The sequence below is a fragment of the Heteronotia binoei genome, chromosome 1 (assembly GCF_032191835.1).
Source record: "Heteronotia binoei isolate CCM8104 ecotype False Entrance Well chromosome 1, APGP_CSIRO_Hbin_v1, whole genome shotgun sequence".
Classification (NCBI taxonomy): domain Eukaryota; kingdom Metazoa; phylum Chordata; class Lepidosauria; order Squamata; family Gekkonidae; genus Heteronotia; species Heteronotia binoei.
Window position 1 is genome coordinate 284,827,257 of NC_083223.1, and position 15,398 is coordinate 284,842,654.

Consider the following 15,398-nt stretch of genomic DNA (forward strand, 5'->3'; position numbering starts at 1 on the left):
ATGCTGTGGCTAATAGCCACTGATGAACCTCTGCTCCTGATGTTTATCCAGTCCCCAACATAAGAGAAGCCATGATGGGTCAGGCCAATGGCACATCCAGTCCAACACTCTGTGTCACACAGTGGCAAAAAAAAAAAAACACAACAGGTGCCATCAGGAGGTCCATCAGTGGAACCAGGACACAAGAAGCTTTCCCACTGTTGCCCCCCACAAGCAACAAGCAGACTGAGCATCACTGCCCCAGACAGAGAGTTCCAACAATATGCTGTGGCTAATAGCCACTGATGGACCTCTGCTCCATATGTTGATCCAATCCCCTCTTGAAGCTGGCTATGCTTGTAGCTGCCGCCACCTCCTGTGGCAATGAATTCCATGTGTTAATCACCCTTTGAGTGAAGAAGGACTTCCTTTTATCTGTTCTAACCTGACTGCTCAGCAATTTCACAGAGTGCCCTCAAGTTCTCGTATTGTGAGAAAGGGAGAAAAGTGGTTCTTTCTCTAATCAGGTCTTTCTTTCCCTCGAGCAGGAAGGCCCTGATGCCTTCAGAGCAAGGATTCCTCAACATGATGTTTGCTTGGCCATGAGCCACATGTGCCTCCAGTGACCAGGAGACCAGCGCTGCGACCCACGCCTGGTGATGGAGTTTTCAGTCACTGATGTCCCGTGATTAGACTCACCTCTGACTCCTCTCCTTTTCCTACTTTTGCTGGCAGTTTCTTCTATGTTTCCTTGGGTATTTGGGCCACACTTTAAAAAAAACAACAACCCCATCACGTGTTAGTTTTGCCAAGAGGCAAAGATGTCTTTTTCCCCATGGAATCTGTCCTTGGAATCTGTCCGGCTGCCTTCACAATGGTACAGAAAGGCTCTTCCCGTCTGTCACACGGGACATTCCCTTCCTGCTCTCTGCTGCACCTGAATCTTCAGCAGGCTCAAAGGACTGGGGGCAGGAAGGCGGGAAGGGCCGATTCCCCCAAAAGGAAGGGGAACGGGACTGCATTTCCCATTTGCTCCCCTGTTGGGTTCAGCATTTCTGATGTTGAGATATTACAGTACTGGCAACAAGAAGTACAGCAATTCTGTTGTGGCTGACACCGTGGTCAGAGGGTGGCCTGTGGCTTCGGGAGACGGCCACACGGATGGGAAGCCCCACCTGAATGTGCCAGCAAGGCTGCTTGCTGAAACACTGGCGCACTACTGACTGGGGGGGAATTCTGCAAAAGGAAAGCTCTTTGCTGTTTCCAAAGCAAAGGCGATGCGGGAGAGAGAGCACTCTCACAGAAAGCCTTGGTTAATCCACAAACCGAGCGGGAGCTGCTGGGAACTTGAGAAACGGACTACATTCGAGATCCCGGGTCACTCTGCAAGGCCTGCAAAACTTGTTTTAAAAACCGCCCATCTTGATTTTTTCCACCTCCACAGTCGACGGGCGGTTTGTGTTTCGCAGAGAAACCCATAAATAGATTAATCAGACCTCCAGTTCCAAGTCCCCAAGGGGCAGTGGTTTCTGTCTCCATAGTCCACCTCTGGGTTAGTGAAGAACCGAGTTGCAAACGGGAAAAGTTTCTAAAGAAGTGGCTATTTACGGCAGAGACAGAAGTGGGTTTTCTCTTGATATAAGAGTCTTGTGCAGAAATGTCTTTTGGAGAGAAGAGCTGCAGAACACCGACTCTGCCCAGACGCCTCTGCTGTGGGAAGGTTCTCCACTTTTATTTGAGGCCCCCAGTTTGTGGGGCTGGGCGTGGAAGGGCACACCCTCTGCCCAGTGGGGCCCCCTGCCGCTATCTGCAGCTCGGTGGATTCTGCACCCCTCAGCATTCCACAGGCTAGGCTGGGAGTGAACTCTGTCCGTCGTGGCAACAGTTTTCAAAGCAATAGAGAGATTTCTATAAAATAAAGTGGCCTGTAGAATTCTTTTCACCCTGGAAAGACACAGCCCTGCCGGTTTGCATCCAGCAGCCACCTGGGAGCCGGGAGTGCGTGACCCACGGACAAAGGCTCCGCCGCTGCATTCTCTTGAATGTGAATATGATGAAGCAAACGCGTCCCATGGAGGGTGAAAGATTTTTTATGCTGGAGCAGACTGAGAGCTACTGACTGTGACATTAGGAGAGAAACGAACGTTCTAAGGGAAGGAGAGAGCCCTCCATTCCCACGGAGAGAGGACTGGATTGGGCCAGAAGAGAATACAACAGGGAGGGCCATAAAAGAAGGAAGGGAGAAAGGAGCAAGTCCAGAAGCAGCTAGAGGTGTTAAAAGGGATCCCTGGAAAGTTCTCAGAACCATCAAACGTTACTGATCCGGATGCTTAAAGGGCTGCTCTCCCTCTCGGCCTTCTCCCTGAAGGATTCCTCCAGCTTCAGTTTTTCCGGGTCTCCGTATCTTACAGTCTCGTGGAGGCAGCAAGGAGGTGAAACTTTGATCACGTGCTCAAAGAGACTGAAATCCGCGACGTACTTCCCGCTGGCGGACAGAGAGATGACAGGGGTGAATTCGTAGCCCCAGAGGATCTCTTCCGGGAGGTAGGAGGTCCGCACCTGGCAGGTGGCGCTGGTGGATTCCACGGTGCCGCTGAGAATGACCACCAGCTCGAAGTCCCCTTCGCCCGTGCGCAGGGCCATGTCCCGGAAGGGGCTCCTGTCATCCACCACGTGGTAGAACGTGAGGGGCAGGATGAGGAAGGGGCTGTCGGAGGAGGTGTCCACCTGGAAGTCCACGTTGACCTGGTTGAGTCGGACGTTCTCGCCTTCTTTGGTGAGGTGGGTCTGGAGGAGCTTGCCCGTCACCTGGCAACCGATGAGCAGGCTTTTGCGCATGTTGGCCACTCGGATCATTAAGCACGTCTTCCCGTTATGCTGGGCCACTACCGCGTTCTGGCTGAACTTGATGGTCTCTGCCCTCTTCTTGGGCCGCGCGATCTTGGCCAAGAAAGTGCCCGTGATGAATATCTCCATGATGGTCGTCAAGACCAGCTGGCTGATGAGCAAGACGATGGCGAGGGGGCACTCTTCGCTGATGTAGCGGAAGCCGTAGCCGATGGTGGTCTGGGATTCCAGGGAGAAGAGGAAGGCCCCGGTCAGCGTGTGGACCTGCATGACGCAGGGCGTGTGGTTGGCGGGAGGGTCGAACTCTAGCAGGTCTCCGTGGAGCACGGCCACGAGGTACCAGATGACGCCAAAGATGAACCAGGTCCCCGCGAAGGAAGCCGAGAAGAGGATCAGCTTGTAGCGCCACTGCATGTCGATGAAGGTGGTCCACAAGTCCTTCAGGTAGAGGAACCGCTTGTCTGCGATGTGCTCCATCTTCACGTTGCTCCGCCCATCCTTCGTCATCACCCGCCTTTTGCGGAGGGCGGCAGCGATCAAGGGGCGGCTGTCAGTCTGCGTCGTCTGGCTGTAATACACTTTTGTGGCCGAAGTCATCTGCAGGAGGGCAGGGAGGGGACAAAAGAAGAAGAAGAAAGGGTGGTGAGAAGAGAAGAACATGAGGACAGCTCTGCTGGATCAGACCAATCGTCCATCTAGTCCAGCCAGGGGGCGTGGCTGGGCCCTTCAACCAACTTTGCTTCTCTTCCTCTCTCCTCCCACCTTTCATTCTTCCCATTCATTTTGTGTTTTCATTACTCCTACTCTGGCTGGGGAGTTCATGGCAGAGCAGAAAACCTTTGTCTATATTTTGCAATTTGCAAAAATAAATAAATAAATAAATATTATTAACTGCGGGAGTAATATTTCTCAAGAATCTATCAAAGTAGTGAAAGGTTGATCCCCCCCCCCCCCATGCACACACTTTGCATGCATGGAGAACTGTATTAATGTTCTAATGTGCTAAGAAAGGCCAAGCGCAGAAGATTAGATGCTTTTGAGCTGTGGTGCTGGAGAAGACACTTGAGAGTCCCTTGGACTGCAAGAAGATCCAATCAGTCAGTCCTAAGGGAAATCAACCCAGACTGTTCCCTGGAAGGTCAGATGCTGAAGCTGAAGCTCAAATCCTTTGGCCACCAAATGAGAAGGGAGCACTCCCTGGAGAAGACTCTTGAGAGTCCCGTGGACTGCAAGAAGATCCAATCAGTCAGTCCTAAGGGAAATCAACCCAGACTGTTCCCTGGAAAGACAGATGCTGAAGCTGAAGCTCAAATACTTTGGCCACCAAATGAGAAGGGAGTGCTCCCTGGAGAAGACCCTGATGCTGGGAAAGACAGAAGGCAAAAGAAAAAGGAGATGGCAAAAGATGAGATGGCTGCACAGTGATACTGATGTAACAAACACGAATTTGAGCAGACTTCGGAGGATGGTGAAAGACAGGAGGGCCTGGCGTGACTTTGTCCATGGGGTCGCAAAGAGTCAGACTCGACTGTGCGACTGAACAACAACAATGTGCTAATGGTGTTCTAAATGCTATGGCGCAGAGTGGCAAAGCTGCAGACCAAGCTCTCTGCTCATGGCCTGAGTTCGATCCCGGCGGAAGTTGGGTTTGGGTAGCCAACTCAAGGTTGACTCAGCCTTCCGTCCTTCCAAGGTCGGTGAAAGGAGCACCCGGCTTGCTGGGGGGAAAGTGTGGATGACTTGGGAAGGCAGTGGCAAACCACCCCGTAAAAAGTCTGTCATGAAAATGTCATGCTGCGACATCACCTCAGAGTTGGGAACGACTGGTGCTTGCACAGGGGACTACCCTTATCTTTAATGTGTTAATGGTGTTCTGACTGTTCTAATGGTGGAACAAAACAGGAGTGGGTTGCACCTTTAAGACCAACTTAGTTTTATTCAGAACGTCAGCTTTCGTGTGCCTGCACACTTCTTCAGATGAGGAATGAGGTACAGTAAGCAGAGCCACATAGAGCTGGTGGGGTTTGGAATGCCAAGTGGTTCTAATAGTGATGAACATGGAACTGTTGGGAGGGACGGTGGCTCAGTGGTAGAGCATCTGCTTGGGAAGCAGAAGGTCCCGGGTTCAATCCCTGGCATCTCCAAAAAAGGGTCCAGGCAAATAGGTGTGAAAAAACCTCAGCTTAAGACCCTGGAGAGCCGCTGCCAGTCTGAGAAGACAAGACTGACTTTGATGGACCAAGGGTCTGATTCAGTAGAAGGCAGATTCATATATATGTTCAACTGTGAATTTCTGATGAAGTCTGCTTAAGAGCATGCGAAAGCTTACATTCTGAATAACACTTAGGTGGTCTTAAAGGTGCACTTGTCTACTGCTTTGCTTGAGCTCCAGTTTATATAAAAGTAAATGATACTCTAGCCGAAACATGTAACTATAATCTGTTTGTGGCTTCACTATACACCCTGTTTAGACTTAGTTAAGGCTCTCAAAACATCCAGGGGAAATGGTAGAAGGGCTGCAGCTTGTTTCTTTCATGTGCTCCAGCAGATGGCAGCAGAGGTCTGAGCATGAAAAGAGAGCCCCTACATGCAAATACACGGCTTATAAGAACCGAAGAGAAGCCATGTTGGATCAGGCCAATGGCCCCTCCAGTCCAACACTCTGTGTCACACAGTGGCAAAAAAACCCAGGTGCCATCAGGAGGTCCATCAGTGGGGCCAAGACACTAGAAGCCCTCCCACTGTGCCCCCGAAAGCACCAAGAAGACAGAGCATCACAGCCCCAGACAGAGAGTTCCAACAATACACTGTGGCTAAGAGCCACTGATGGACCTCTGCTCTATATGTTTATCCAATCCCCAACACAAGAGAAGCATGATGGGTCAGGCCAATGGCCCATCCAATCCAACACTCTGTGTCACACAGTGGCCAAAAAAAAGCAGGTGCCATCAGGAGGTCCACCAGTGGGGCCAGGACACTAGAAGCCCTCCCACTGTGCCCCCCCCAAGCACCAAGAATACAGAGCATCACTGCCCCACACATAAGAGAAGCCATGTTGGATCAGGCCAGTGGCCCATCCAAACCAACACTCTGTGTCTTAGAGCCAGTTTGGTGTAGTGGTTAAGTGTGTGGACTCTTATCTGGGAGAACCGGGTTTGATTCCCACTCCTCCACTAGCACCTTGTGTCAGCCATAGCCCTGGCAGAAGTTGTCCTTGAAAGGGCAGCTGCTGTGAGAGCCCTCTCCAGCCCCACCCACCTCACAGGGTATCTGTTGTGGGGGAGGAAGGTAAAGGAGATTGTGAGCCGCTCTGAGACTCTTTGGAGTGGAGGGCGGGATATAAATCCAATATCTTCTTCTTCTTCTTCTTCTTCTTCTTCTTCTTCTTCTTCTTCTTCTTCTTCTTCTTCTTCTTCTTCTTCTTCTTCTTCTTGTCATACAGTGCCCAAAAAGCAGGTGCCCTCAAGAGGACCACCAGTGGGGCCAGAACTCCAGAAGCTCCCCCACTCTTGCCCCACCCACAAGCACCAAGAATGCAGAGCATCACTGCCCCAGACATGAGAACATCAGAGAAGCCCTGTAGGATCAGGCCAGTGGCCTTTCCAGTCCAACATTCTGTGTCACACAGTGGAAAAAAAAACCCAAGTGCCATCAGGAAGTGAGTCTAGAAGCCCTTCCACTTTGCTCCCCCCCAAGCACCAAGAACGCAGAGCATCCCTGCCCCAGACAGTTCAAATAAGATGCTGTGGCTTATAGCCGCTGACGGACCTCTGCTCCATACTTTTATCTAACCGCCTCTTGAAGCTGGCTATGCTTGTAGTTGCCACCACCTCCTGTGGCAGTGAATTCCACATGTTAATCTCCCTTTGGGTGAAGAAGGACTTCCATTTATCCACTCTAACCTGACTGCTCAGCAATTTCATTAAATGCCCACGAGTTCTTGTATTATGAGAAAGGGAGAAAAGTACTTCTTTCTCTACTTTCTCCATCCCATGCATAATCTTGCAAACCTCTAGTAGCCAAAAAACAGGTGCCGTCAGGAGGTTCACTGGTGGGGCTAAAACTCTTTTTTGTTTCGTTTTTTTTCTTGATAGTTAAGGGTACCTTTAATATCTGTTTTTTTAAAGAAAATAACACTGGCGGGGGTCAAGTAATTGGGGGAGGGGTGGGAGAAAGTAAGATGTGGGGTAGAATGATGGTCTTTTTCTTAATATATATTAAGCTTTTTATAAGTTGTAGTTATAGTTCTACTACCATATGTTACTAATAAAATTGTTTATTCACAAAACTCTAGAAGTCCTCCCTCTGTTGCCCCCCAAGCCTTGTCTCTGCCCCAGACATAAGAACACCAGAGCATCCATGTTGGATCAGGCCAGTAGGCCCTCCAATCCAAAACTCTGTGTCACGCAGGGGCCAAAACTCGGGGGCCATCAGGAGGCCCATCAGTGAGGCCAGAACTACAGATGCCCTCCCACTCTGCCCCCCCCCCACAAACACCAAGAATACAGGGCACCAAAATATATTAAAGAGCATCTCTGCCCCAGACAGAAGAACATAAGAGAAGCCATGTTGGATCAGGCCAATGGCCCATCCAGTCCAACACTCTGTGTCACATAAGAACATAAGAGAAGCCCTGTTGGATCAGGCCAATGGCCCCTCCAGTCCAACTCTCTGTGTCACATCAGAACATAACAGAAGCCATGTTGGATCAGGCCAATGGCCCATCCAGTCCAACACTCTGGGTCACACAGTGGCCAAAAAACCCACGTGACATCAGGAGGTCCATCAGTGAGGCCAGGACACTAGAAGCCCTCCCACTGTGCCCCCCCCCCAAACACCAAGAATATAGAGCATCCCTGCCCCAGACATAAGAACAGAAGAGAAGCCCTGTTGGATCAGGACAATGCCCCTCCAGTCCAACACACTGTGTCACACAGTGGCCAAAAAACCAGGTGCCATCAGGAAGTCAACCAGTGGGGCCAGAATTCCAGAAACCCTCCCACTCTTGCCCCCCTCCAAGCACTAAGAATACAGAGCACCAAAAATATAAAAGAGGAATCCTTCAAAGAGAACTATACACACACACACACACACACACACTGTGGCTAATAGCCACTGATGGACCTCTGCTCCATATTTTTATCTAAACCCCTCTTGAAGGTGGCTATGCTTGTAGCCGCCGCCACCTCCTGTGGCAGTGAATTCCACATGTTAATCACCCTTTGGGTGAAGAAGTAATTCATTTTATCCATTTTAACCTGTCTGCTCAGCAATTTCATCGAATGCCCACGAGTTCTTGTACTGTGAGAAAGGGAGAAAAGTACCTCTTTCTCTACTTTCTCCATCCCATGCATTATCTTGTAAACCTCTATCATGTCACCCCGCAGGCGACGTTTCTCCAAGCTAAAGAGTCCCAAGCGTTTCAACCTTTCTTCATAGGGAAAGTGTTCCAGCCCTTTAATCATTCTAGTTGCCCTTTTCTGCACTTTCTCCATTGCTATAATATCCTTTTTGAGGTGTGGCGACCAGAATTGCACACAGTACTCCAAATGAGACCGAACCATCGATTTATACAGGGGCATTATGATACTGGCTGATTTGTTATCAATTCCCTTCCTAATAATTCCCAGCATGGCGTTGGCTTTCTTTATTGCTAACGCACACTGTCTTGACATTTTCAGTGAGTTATCTACCACGACCCCAAGATCTCTCTCTTGGTCAGTCTCTGCCAGTTCACACCCCATCAACTTGTATTTGTAGCTGGGATTCTTGGCCCCAATGTGCATTACTTTGCACTTGGCCACATTGAACCTCATCTGCCACGTTGACGCCCACTCACCCAGCCTCAACAGATCCCTTTGGAGTTCCTCACAATCCTCTCTGGTTCTCACCACCCTGAACAATTTAGTGTCATCCGCAAACTTGGCCACTTCACTGCTCACTCCCAACTCTAAATCATGTATGAACACGTTAAAGAGCATGGGACCCAGTACCGAGCCCTGCGGCACCCCACTGCTTACCGTCCTCCACTGCGAAGACTGCCCATTTATACTCACTCTCTGCTTCCTATTACTCAGCCAGTTTTTGATCCACAAGAGGACCTGTCCTTTTACTCCATGACTCTTGAGCTTTCTAAGGAGCCTTTGATGAGGAACTTTATCAAAAGCTTTCTGGAAGTCAAGGTAAACAACATCTATCGGGTCTCCTTTGTCCACATGTTTGTTCACCCCCTCAAAGAAATGTAACAGGTTAGGGAGGCAAGATCTTCCCTTACAGAACCCATGCTGAGTCTTCCTCAATAACCCGTGTTCATCAATGTGCCTACTCATTCTGTCCTTGATAATGGTTTCTACCAACTTTCCCGGTATTGAAGTCAGACTGACTGGCCTGTAATTTCCCGGATCTTCTCTGGAACCTTTTTTAAAGATGGGGCTGACATTTGCTACCTTCCAGTCCTCAGGAACGGAGGCAGATTTCAATGAAAGATTTCAATGAAACAAGTCAAAACAGAGACCCCTGGAGCAAGTTCATGAAGAAGCTGGGCAAAAATGGTTTGATCCATACACACCCCAGAATAGGGTGGCCAGGTCCAACTGACTTTGGGGGTGGAGCCAGGAGAAGAAAAAGATATTGGATTTATATCCCGCCTTCCACTCCGAAGAGTCTCAGAGCGGCTCACAATCTCCTTTGCCTTCCCCCCCCACAACAGACACCCTGTGAGGTGGGTGGGGCTGGAGAGGGCTCTCACAGCAGCTGCCCTTTCAAGGACAGCTCTGCCAGAGCGATGGCTGACCCAAGGCCATGCTAGCAGGTGCAAGTGGAGGAGTGGGGAATCAAACCCTGTTCTCCCAGATGAGAGTCTGCACACTTAACAACTACACCAAACTGGAGCAATTTTGTGACAAGCATCATTGAACTCCAAAGGGAGTTCTGGCCACCAGGCTTAAAGAGACCGCACACCATTGAAATGCCTTCCTTCCATTGGAAATATATTTCTGCTTCATTGACTACGCTAAAGCCTTTGATTGTGGAAGACAGGAGGGCCTGGTGTGACTTGGCCCACGGGTTCGCAAAGAGTCGGACTCAAATGTGAGACTGAACAACAAAATAAGCTTATGTGTGCATGCACACAGCAAAATTTAATTCTGGGTATAAGCTTTTGGGCGCGTGCACACAGAGGAAAGTTTAATTCTGTATTCGTTCGTTCGTTCGTTCGTTCGTTCGTTCATTTATTCATTCATTCATGCAGCAAAGCATCATCAAAGACACCTAAGCCTTCTGAAACTTTCCTTTTTTTCTGTCACTTCTATCATGTGGAGATCAGTTGTAGCCCCGTGGCACAGTGTTAAAGCTGCAGTACTGCAGTCCTAAGAGCCAGTTTGGTGTAGTGGTTAAGTGCGCAGACTCTTATCTGGGAGATCCGGGTTTGATTCCCCACTCCTCCACTTGCAGCTGCTAGAATGGCCTTGGGTCAGCCATAGCTCTCTTATCTGAGAGAACCAGTTTGATTCCGCACTCCTCCACTTGCACCTGCTAGAATGGCTTTAGGTCAGCCAGAGCTCTCTTATCTGGGAGAACCGGGTTTGATTCTTCACTCCTCCTCTTGCAGCTGCTGGAATGGCCTTGGGTCAGCCATAGCTCTGGCAGAGGTTGTCCTTGAAAGGACAGCTGCTGTGAGAGCCCTCTTAGCCCCACCCACCTCACAGGGTGTCTGTTGTGGGTGAGGAAGATAAAGGAGATTGTGAGCCGCTCTGAAACTCTTATCTTATCTTCTTCTTCTCTGCTCACGATGTGAGTTTGATCCCCGGTGAAAGCTGGGTTTTTGATTGACTCAGCCTTCCATCCTTCCGAGGTTGGTAAAATGAGTCCCTAGCTTGCTGGAGGGAAAGTGTAGATGACTGGGGAAGGCAATGGCAAACCACCCCGTAAAAAGTCTGCCGTGAAAACGTTGTGAAAGCAACGTCACCCCAGAGTCGGAAACGACTGGTGCTTGCACAGGGGACCTTTCCCTTTTTCCTGTAGTTCTGGGACACCTCCAGGCCTCACCTGGAGGCTGGCAACCCTCGTTGACTTTCTGAATGCCGGTTGTGGCAGAAGAGCCATTCCCCATTCACATCCTGCTAAAGCTGGCGGGGGCGGCAGGAGTGAAGAAGCCAGAGCCAGCCTCTGCCACCTCCCGTGCCCCTCCAGACGTCACTGGCCCTTGGCAGGCTTCCGCTGGATTGCCCCCCCCTCCAGAGAGCTCAGTAAATCAAGAGGGGAAGAAAAGACGGCCGAGACAAACCCTGCCAGTGTTCCGAACCAACCGAGGCGCTGCCCATTCTCTGCCCAGCCATCCCCGTAGCCTCAGCAGGAAAACAAACCCGTCGGAAACAAGAAAGGCCCTTTTCATCTGGACTTGTCAATGTTTGGAAACGTCTCGTGGAAGCAAAGCTTTGGGTTGGTCCCACCAAGGCAGCCGGCCGGCCCCCGTGCGGCCCTTTCTCTCTGGGGGAAGGCAGCCAGGGCGGAGGGGGGGTGGGGGGAGGACGAGGTCAGGAATTGTGTTTCCCTCCGTTACCTCAGGCCTCCCTGAGGAGCCCGGGGCCAGCCGCTGCAAGGAAGGCACGCTGTCCCTTGCCCAGATTTAAGCTCAAGTTGGCACCGAGAGTTTCCTCTTGGCTGGCTTGGCGTCGCCAAGTACCTCTCAAGGGCCACTGGGGTTTGGGCAAGGATAATTTCCCCTTCAGCCAATGTGAAGGAGAGCCAAGATGGCGGCCAGAGAAGGTCCCTGCCCTTTGAGGAGAGAATCCTTTGTTGGCCTTAGCACTCCCCCTCCCTCACAGCGGGGTTCACCCCTGAGGCCTCAAAATGGCTGGACTTCAGCCGTCCTCATTTCCTTTCAAGGCTTCTCCTCAGCTTCTTCCCAGAAGCCGCCAGCCTTGAACAGTCGGGCAGGGCCCCAGAGAGCCTCAGCCACGCTTGCCAAGTCTAATTCCAGAAATAGCTGGGGACTTTGGGGGGTGGAGCAAGGTTGGGACAGGCATCACTGAACTCCAAAGGGAGTTCCGGCCATCACATTGAAAGGGACCACTGCACGCCCTGCAAATGCTTTCCTTCCATTGTAAATAATGAAGGATAGGGGCACCTTCGTTTGGAGCTCATAGAATTGCACCCCCTGGTCCAATCTTTTTGAAACTTGGAGAGTATTTTGGAGCGAGGCACTGGATGCTGTGCTGAAAATGTGGTGTCTCTGTCTCAAAAAACAGCCCCTCTAGAGCCCCAGATACCCATAGATCAATTCTCCATTATACCCTATGGAAATCGGTCTCCATAGGGAATAAAGGAGTGCCAAGCAGGCATTTCCCTCCCCCTCCCCTGCTTTCTGCTGACCCTGAAGCGGGGGGAGGGCTTCCAAACCGGGGGATCCCCTGCCCCCACCTGGGGATTGACAACCCTAGCCTCAGCTGGCATCCAGAGGGCCCCACAACAGCTTTTCCCCCTTCCTGGGGGGCGGGGGGGGGAAGCCGGGCTTCCTCAGGACCCAGATTCCATTCCTCCCCCCCCCCCCGCCCCCTGCCAGCAGCATCCAGAAGCCAAGACTTGTCCTGGGGACTGAAGATGAGTCTGTGGGGAGGAGCCCACACACACCCACACACACACACACGCTGCTGAGGGAGGAAAGTGGGCTGACATGCACAGCTGGTTGGCCAGACTTCAAGAAGAAGGGCTCGAGTGCAAATCCAGCCATGGCCGCTCCTCCTCCTCCCCCCCTCCGTTGGGTTCTGCTGTGATGGCACATTGGCATGCTGCTGCTTGGGATCTCAGTGGGCACCTGCTGCTGCCCATTGCCTGTGTTGGCATCATGTCTTGGGCTGGCCTAGGATGACTCCGGGTGGGGGAGTCCTGGAGATTTGAGGGTGGTGCTTGGGGGGGGGGGGGGGTGTAATGCCACCAGGCTGTCCCAAGCTGCCATTTTATCCAGGAGAAGTGGAATAAAGGTTTTTAAACAAGTCAGTCATTAATGTGTAATTCGTGTATCCTGGAGATCATACCCAAGCGAGCAGCGGTGTTGGTCTGAAGCAGCTGAACCAAGCAGGAGTCTACATACCACCTCTGTGTGGCTCCGCTCAGCTCTGTGTGGCTTTGCTCCCTGCGCTGGATTCCTCGTCTGAAGAAGTGTGCTTAAGAGCACACGAAAGCTTGCGTTCTAAATAAAAATGGGTTGGTCTTAAAGGTGCAGCTTGACTCCTGCTTTGTTCGACTGGAGATCAGATGTAGTTCTGGGAGATCTCCAGTCCCCCCCACACGCCCTGGAGGTTGGCAACCTGACTGCCTTGGCTGGCTCAAGGGCTTTTGTTGCCCTTGGAAGGGCACCCCCACACCCATGCCCACCACGTCCCAGCCAGGCCTCTGTGACACAGTGGAAGAGACATGTTCCGGAGGGGTCCAGCAGGGGCTCAAGCACAGGAGGAGGTGGGGGTCCCCTCCCAGGGAGGCAGCTGGGCCCCAGTAGTCCTTCAGCAGGCCCCTTGCCCTCAGGGGTCCTGGCCCAAGAACTGGACTTGCACAGCGAGCGACTGGAGGATGCAGCCTTGCCCCGCCTCCCAGCCAGCTCCTTGCCTGCAGAGATTGCCTGCAGAGATTGCCTGCCTCCTTGCCTGCAGAGAGTTGGGACATCTTTCAGCCAGTTCCCAAGCCCTGGCAGAAGATGCAGCCGCTCTGCCATCAGGCGTCCGGAATCAGAGTTGACCATCTGCCTTGGCAGCCAGCGGGCAGGAGATCTTGTTCCAGGGAACCTCACGCCCGCCCAGGAAGGCCTCCAAGCAAATGGTTTGCACAAGCAGCACCTTGGGCGGCAGCGGGGGAGGGGGGAGTGGATTTTGCAGACTCCAGCAACAAACTGCTTTCCTGTAGAGTGTGGTTGAGCCTCCCCGTGGCACATGGACGCACCCTGGCATCTGGCTGGCAAACCTAGTGAGAGGCAGGAAGCAGAGGTGCCCCCCCATGTCTTAATAAAGTAATAAATAAATAATAATAGAATCATAGAGCTGGAAGGGACCTCTAGGGTCATCTAGTCCAACCCCCTGCACAATGCAGGAAACTCACAAACACACAGGATCCTCATTGCTGTCAGATGGCCATCCAGCCTCTGTTTAAAAACCTCCAAGGAAGGAGAGCCCACCACCTCCCAAGGAGGAAACCTGTTCCACTGAGGAACCTGTCACAGAATCATATGGAAGGGACCTAGAGGGTCATCTAGTTCAACCCCCTGCACAAGGCAGGAAACCCACAAACACCTCCCCCTCAATTCACTGGATCCTCATTGCTGTCAGATGGCCATAAAGCCTCTGTTAAAAAACCTCCAAGGAAGGAGAGCCCACCACCTCCTGAGGAAGCCTGTTCCACTGAGGAACCGCTCTAAACTCACAAACACCTCCCCCTCAATTCACTGGATCCTCATTGCTGTCAGATGGCCATCCAGTTTCTCATCTCCAAGGAAGGAGAGCCCACCACCTCCCGAGGAGGAAGCCTGTTCCACTGAGGAACCGCTCTAACGGTCAGGAAGTTCTTCCTAATGTTGAGCCGAAAATTCTTTTACTTTAATTTCAACCCACTGGCTCTGGTCCAGGGCCGTAGCCAGGATTTTAAAAGTCAAGAGGCCTTTTAAAAAGTGTGGGGGGGGGGGCCTTTCTCATCCACTGCAAGGTTTGCGGTTTCTCAGAAGCTATCTGAAAATTTTGCTAGAAATATTTGCTAGATTCGAAGGGAGAGCTAAGATTGGAGGAACATTCCAAACTAGATTGGTGGCTTAAGGTACAAATAAGATCCAGGTATAAACCCGATAAAGAAAAAGGCTTTTCGAACAAGTTAAATGAATTCGACTCCATAATTCTTGAGTCAGATCGGAAGTTAGTCTCTAGAATTTATAATTGGCTATTAGAAGATAAAATGCAGGAGGAAGAGGTAAAAGAAGCCTGGCTACGACGGATGCAAGATTTTGGATATATCATTAGGGTTCGTAGAATCTTTCGGATCAAGTGCGTGCTCTACTGGAGAAAGTTTTCCTTCCAGACGTTTCGTTCTCAGCTGCGGAGAACATCCTCAGTGGCGTTGCAGCCGGAGCAGGCGCTCAGACCTTCTTGGCTGCTTTGCGTTGAGTGGGGCCCGGGCTGCTGGAGAGCTGCTATTTCTAGGCTGGAGACGGTGTGATGAAAGCAGCCCTCCAGCAGCCCTGGCCCCACTCAACGCACAGCAGCCAAGAAGGTCAGAGCGCCTGCTCCGGCTGCAACGCCACTGAGGATGTTCTCCGCAGCTGAGAACGAAACGTCTGGAAGGAAAACTTTCTCCAGTAGAACACGGCACTTGATCCCAAAAGAGTCTACGAACCCTAATGATGTTACCAGCCATGAAAACCTGAAATCTTTGAATTTGGATATAATATTGAAATAACAGAATGGGAAAAAATCTGGAAAGAAAATTTGAAGTTGACGAAATCTGCTCTTTTTAAAGAAAATTTGTACAAATTCATTTATCGTTGGTATTATACCCCAGAAAAACTGTCTAGAGCCTTCCAGGAAGCCCCACCAAAC

General features: G+C 51.2%; 1 protein-coding gene across 1 annotated transcript; it reads right to left on the reverse strand.

Annotated features, from left to right (window-relative positions):
• Positions 1-2,270: 2,270 nt before the first annotated feature.
• KCNJ10 (potassium inwardly rectifying channel subfamily J member 10) lies at positions 2,271-3,423 on the reverse strand. The gene has a single exon (XM_060261432.1). It carries the CDS (start codon positions 3,421-3,423, stop codon positions 2,287-2,289), a length of 1,137 nt encoding a protein of 378 aa, XP_060117415.1. The 3' UTR covers positions 2,271-2,286.
• Between the last annotated feature and the right edge of the window lie 11,975 nt (positions 3,424-15,398).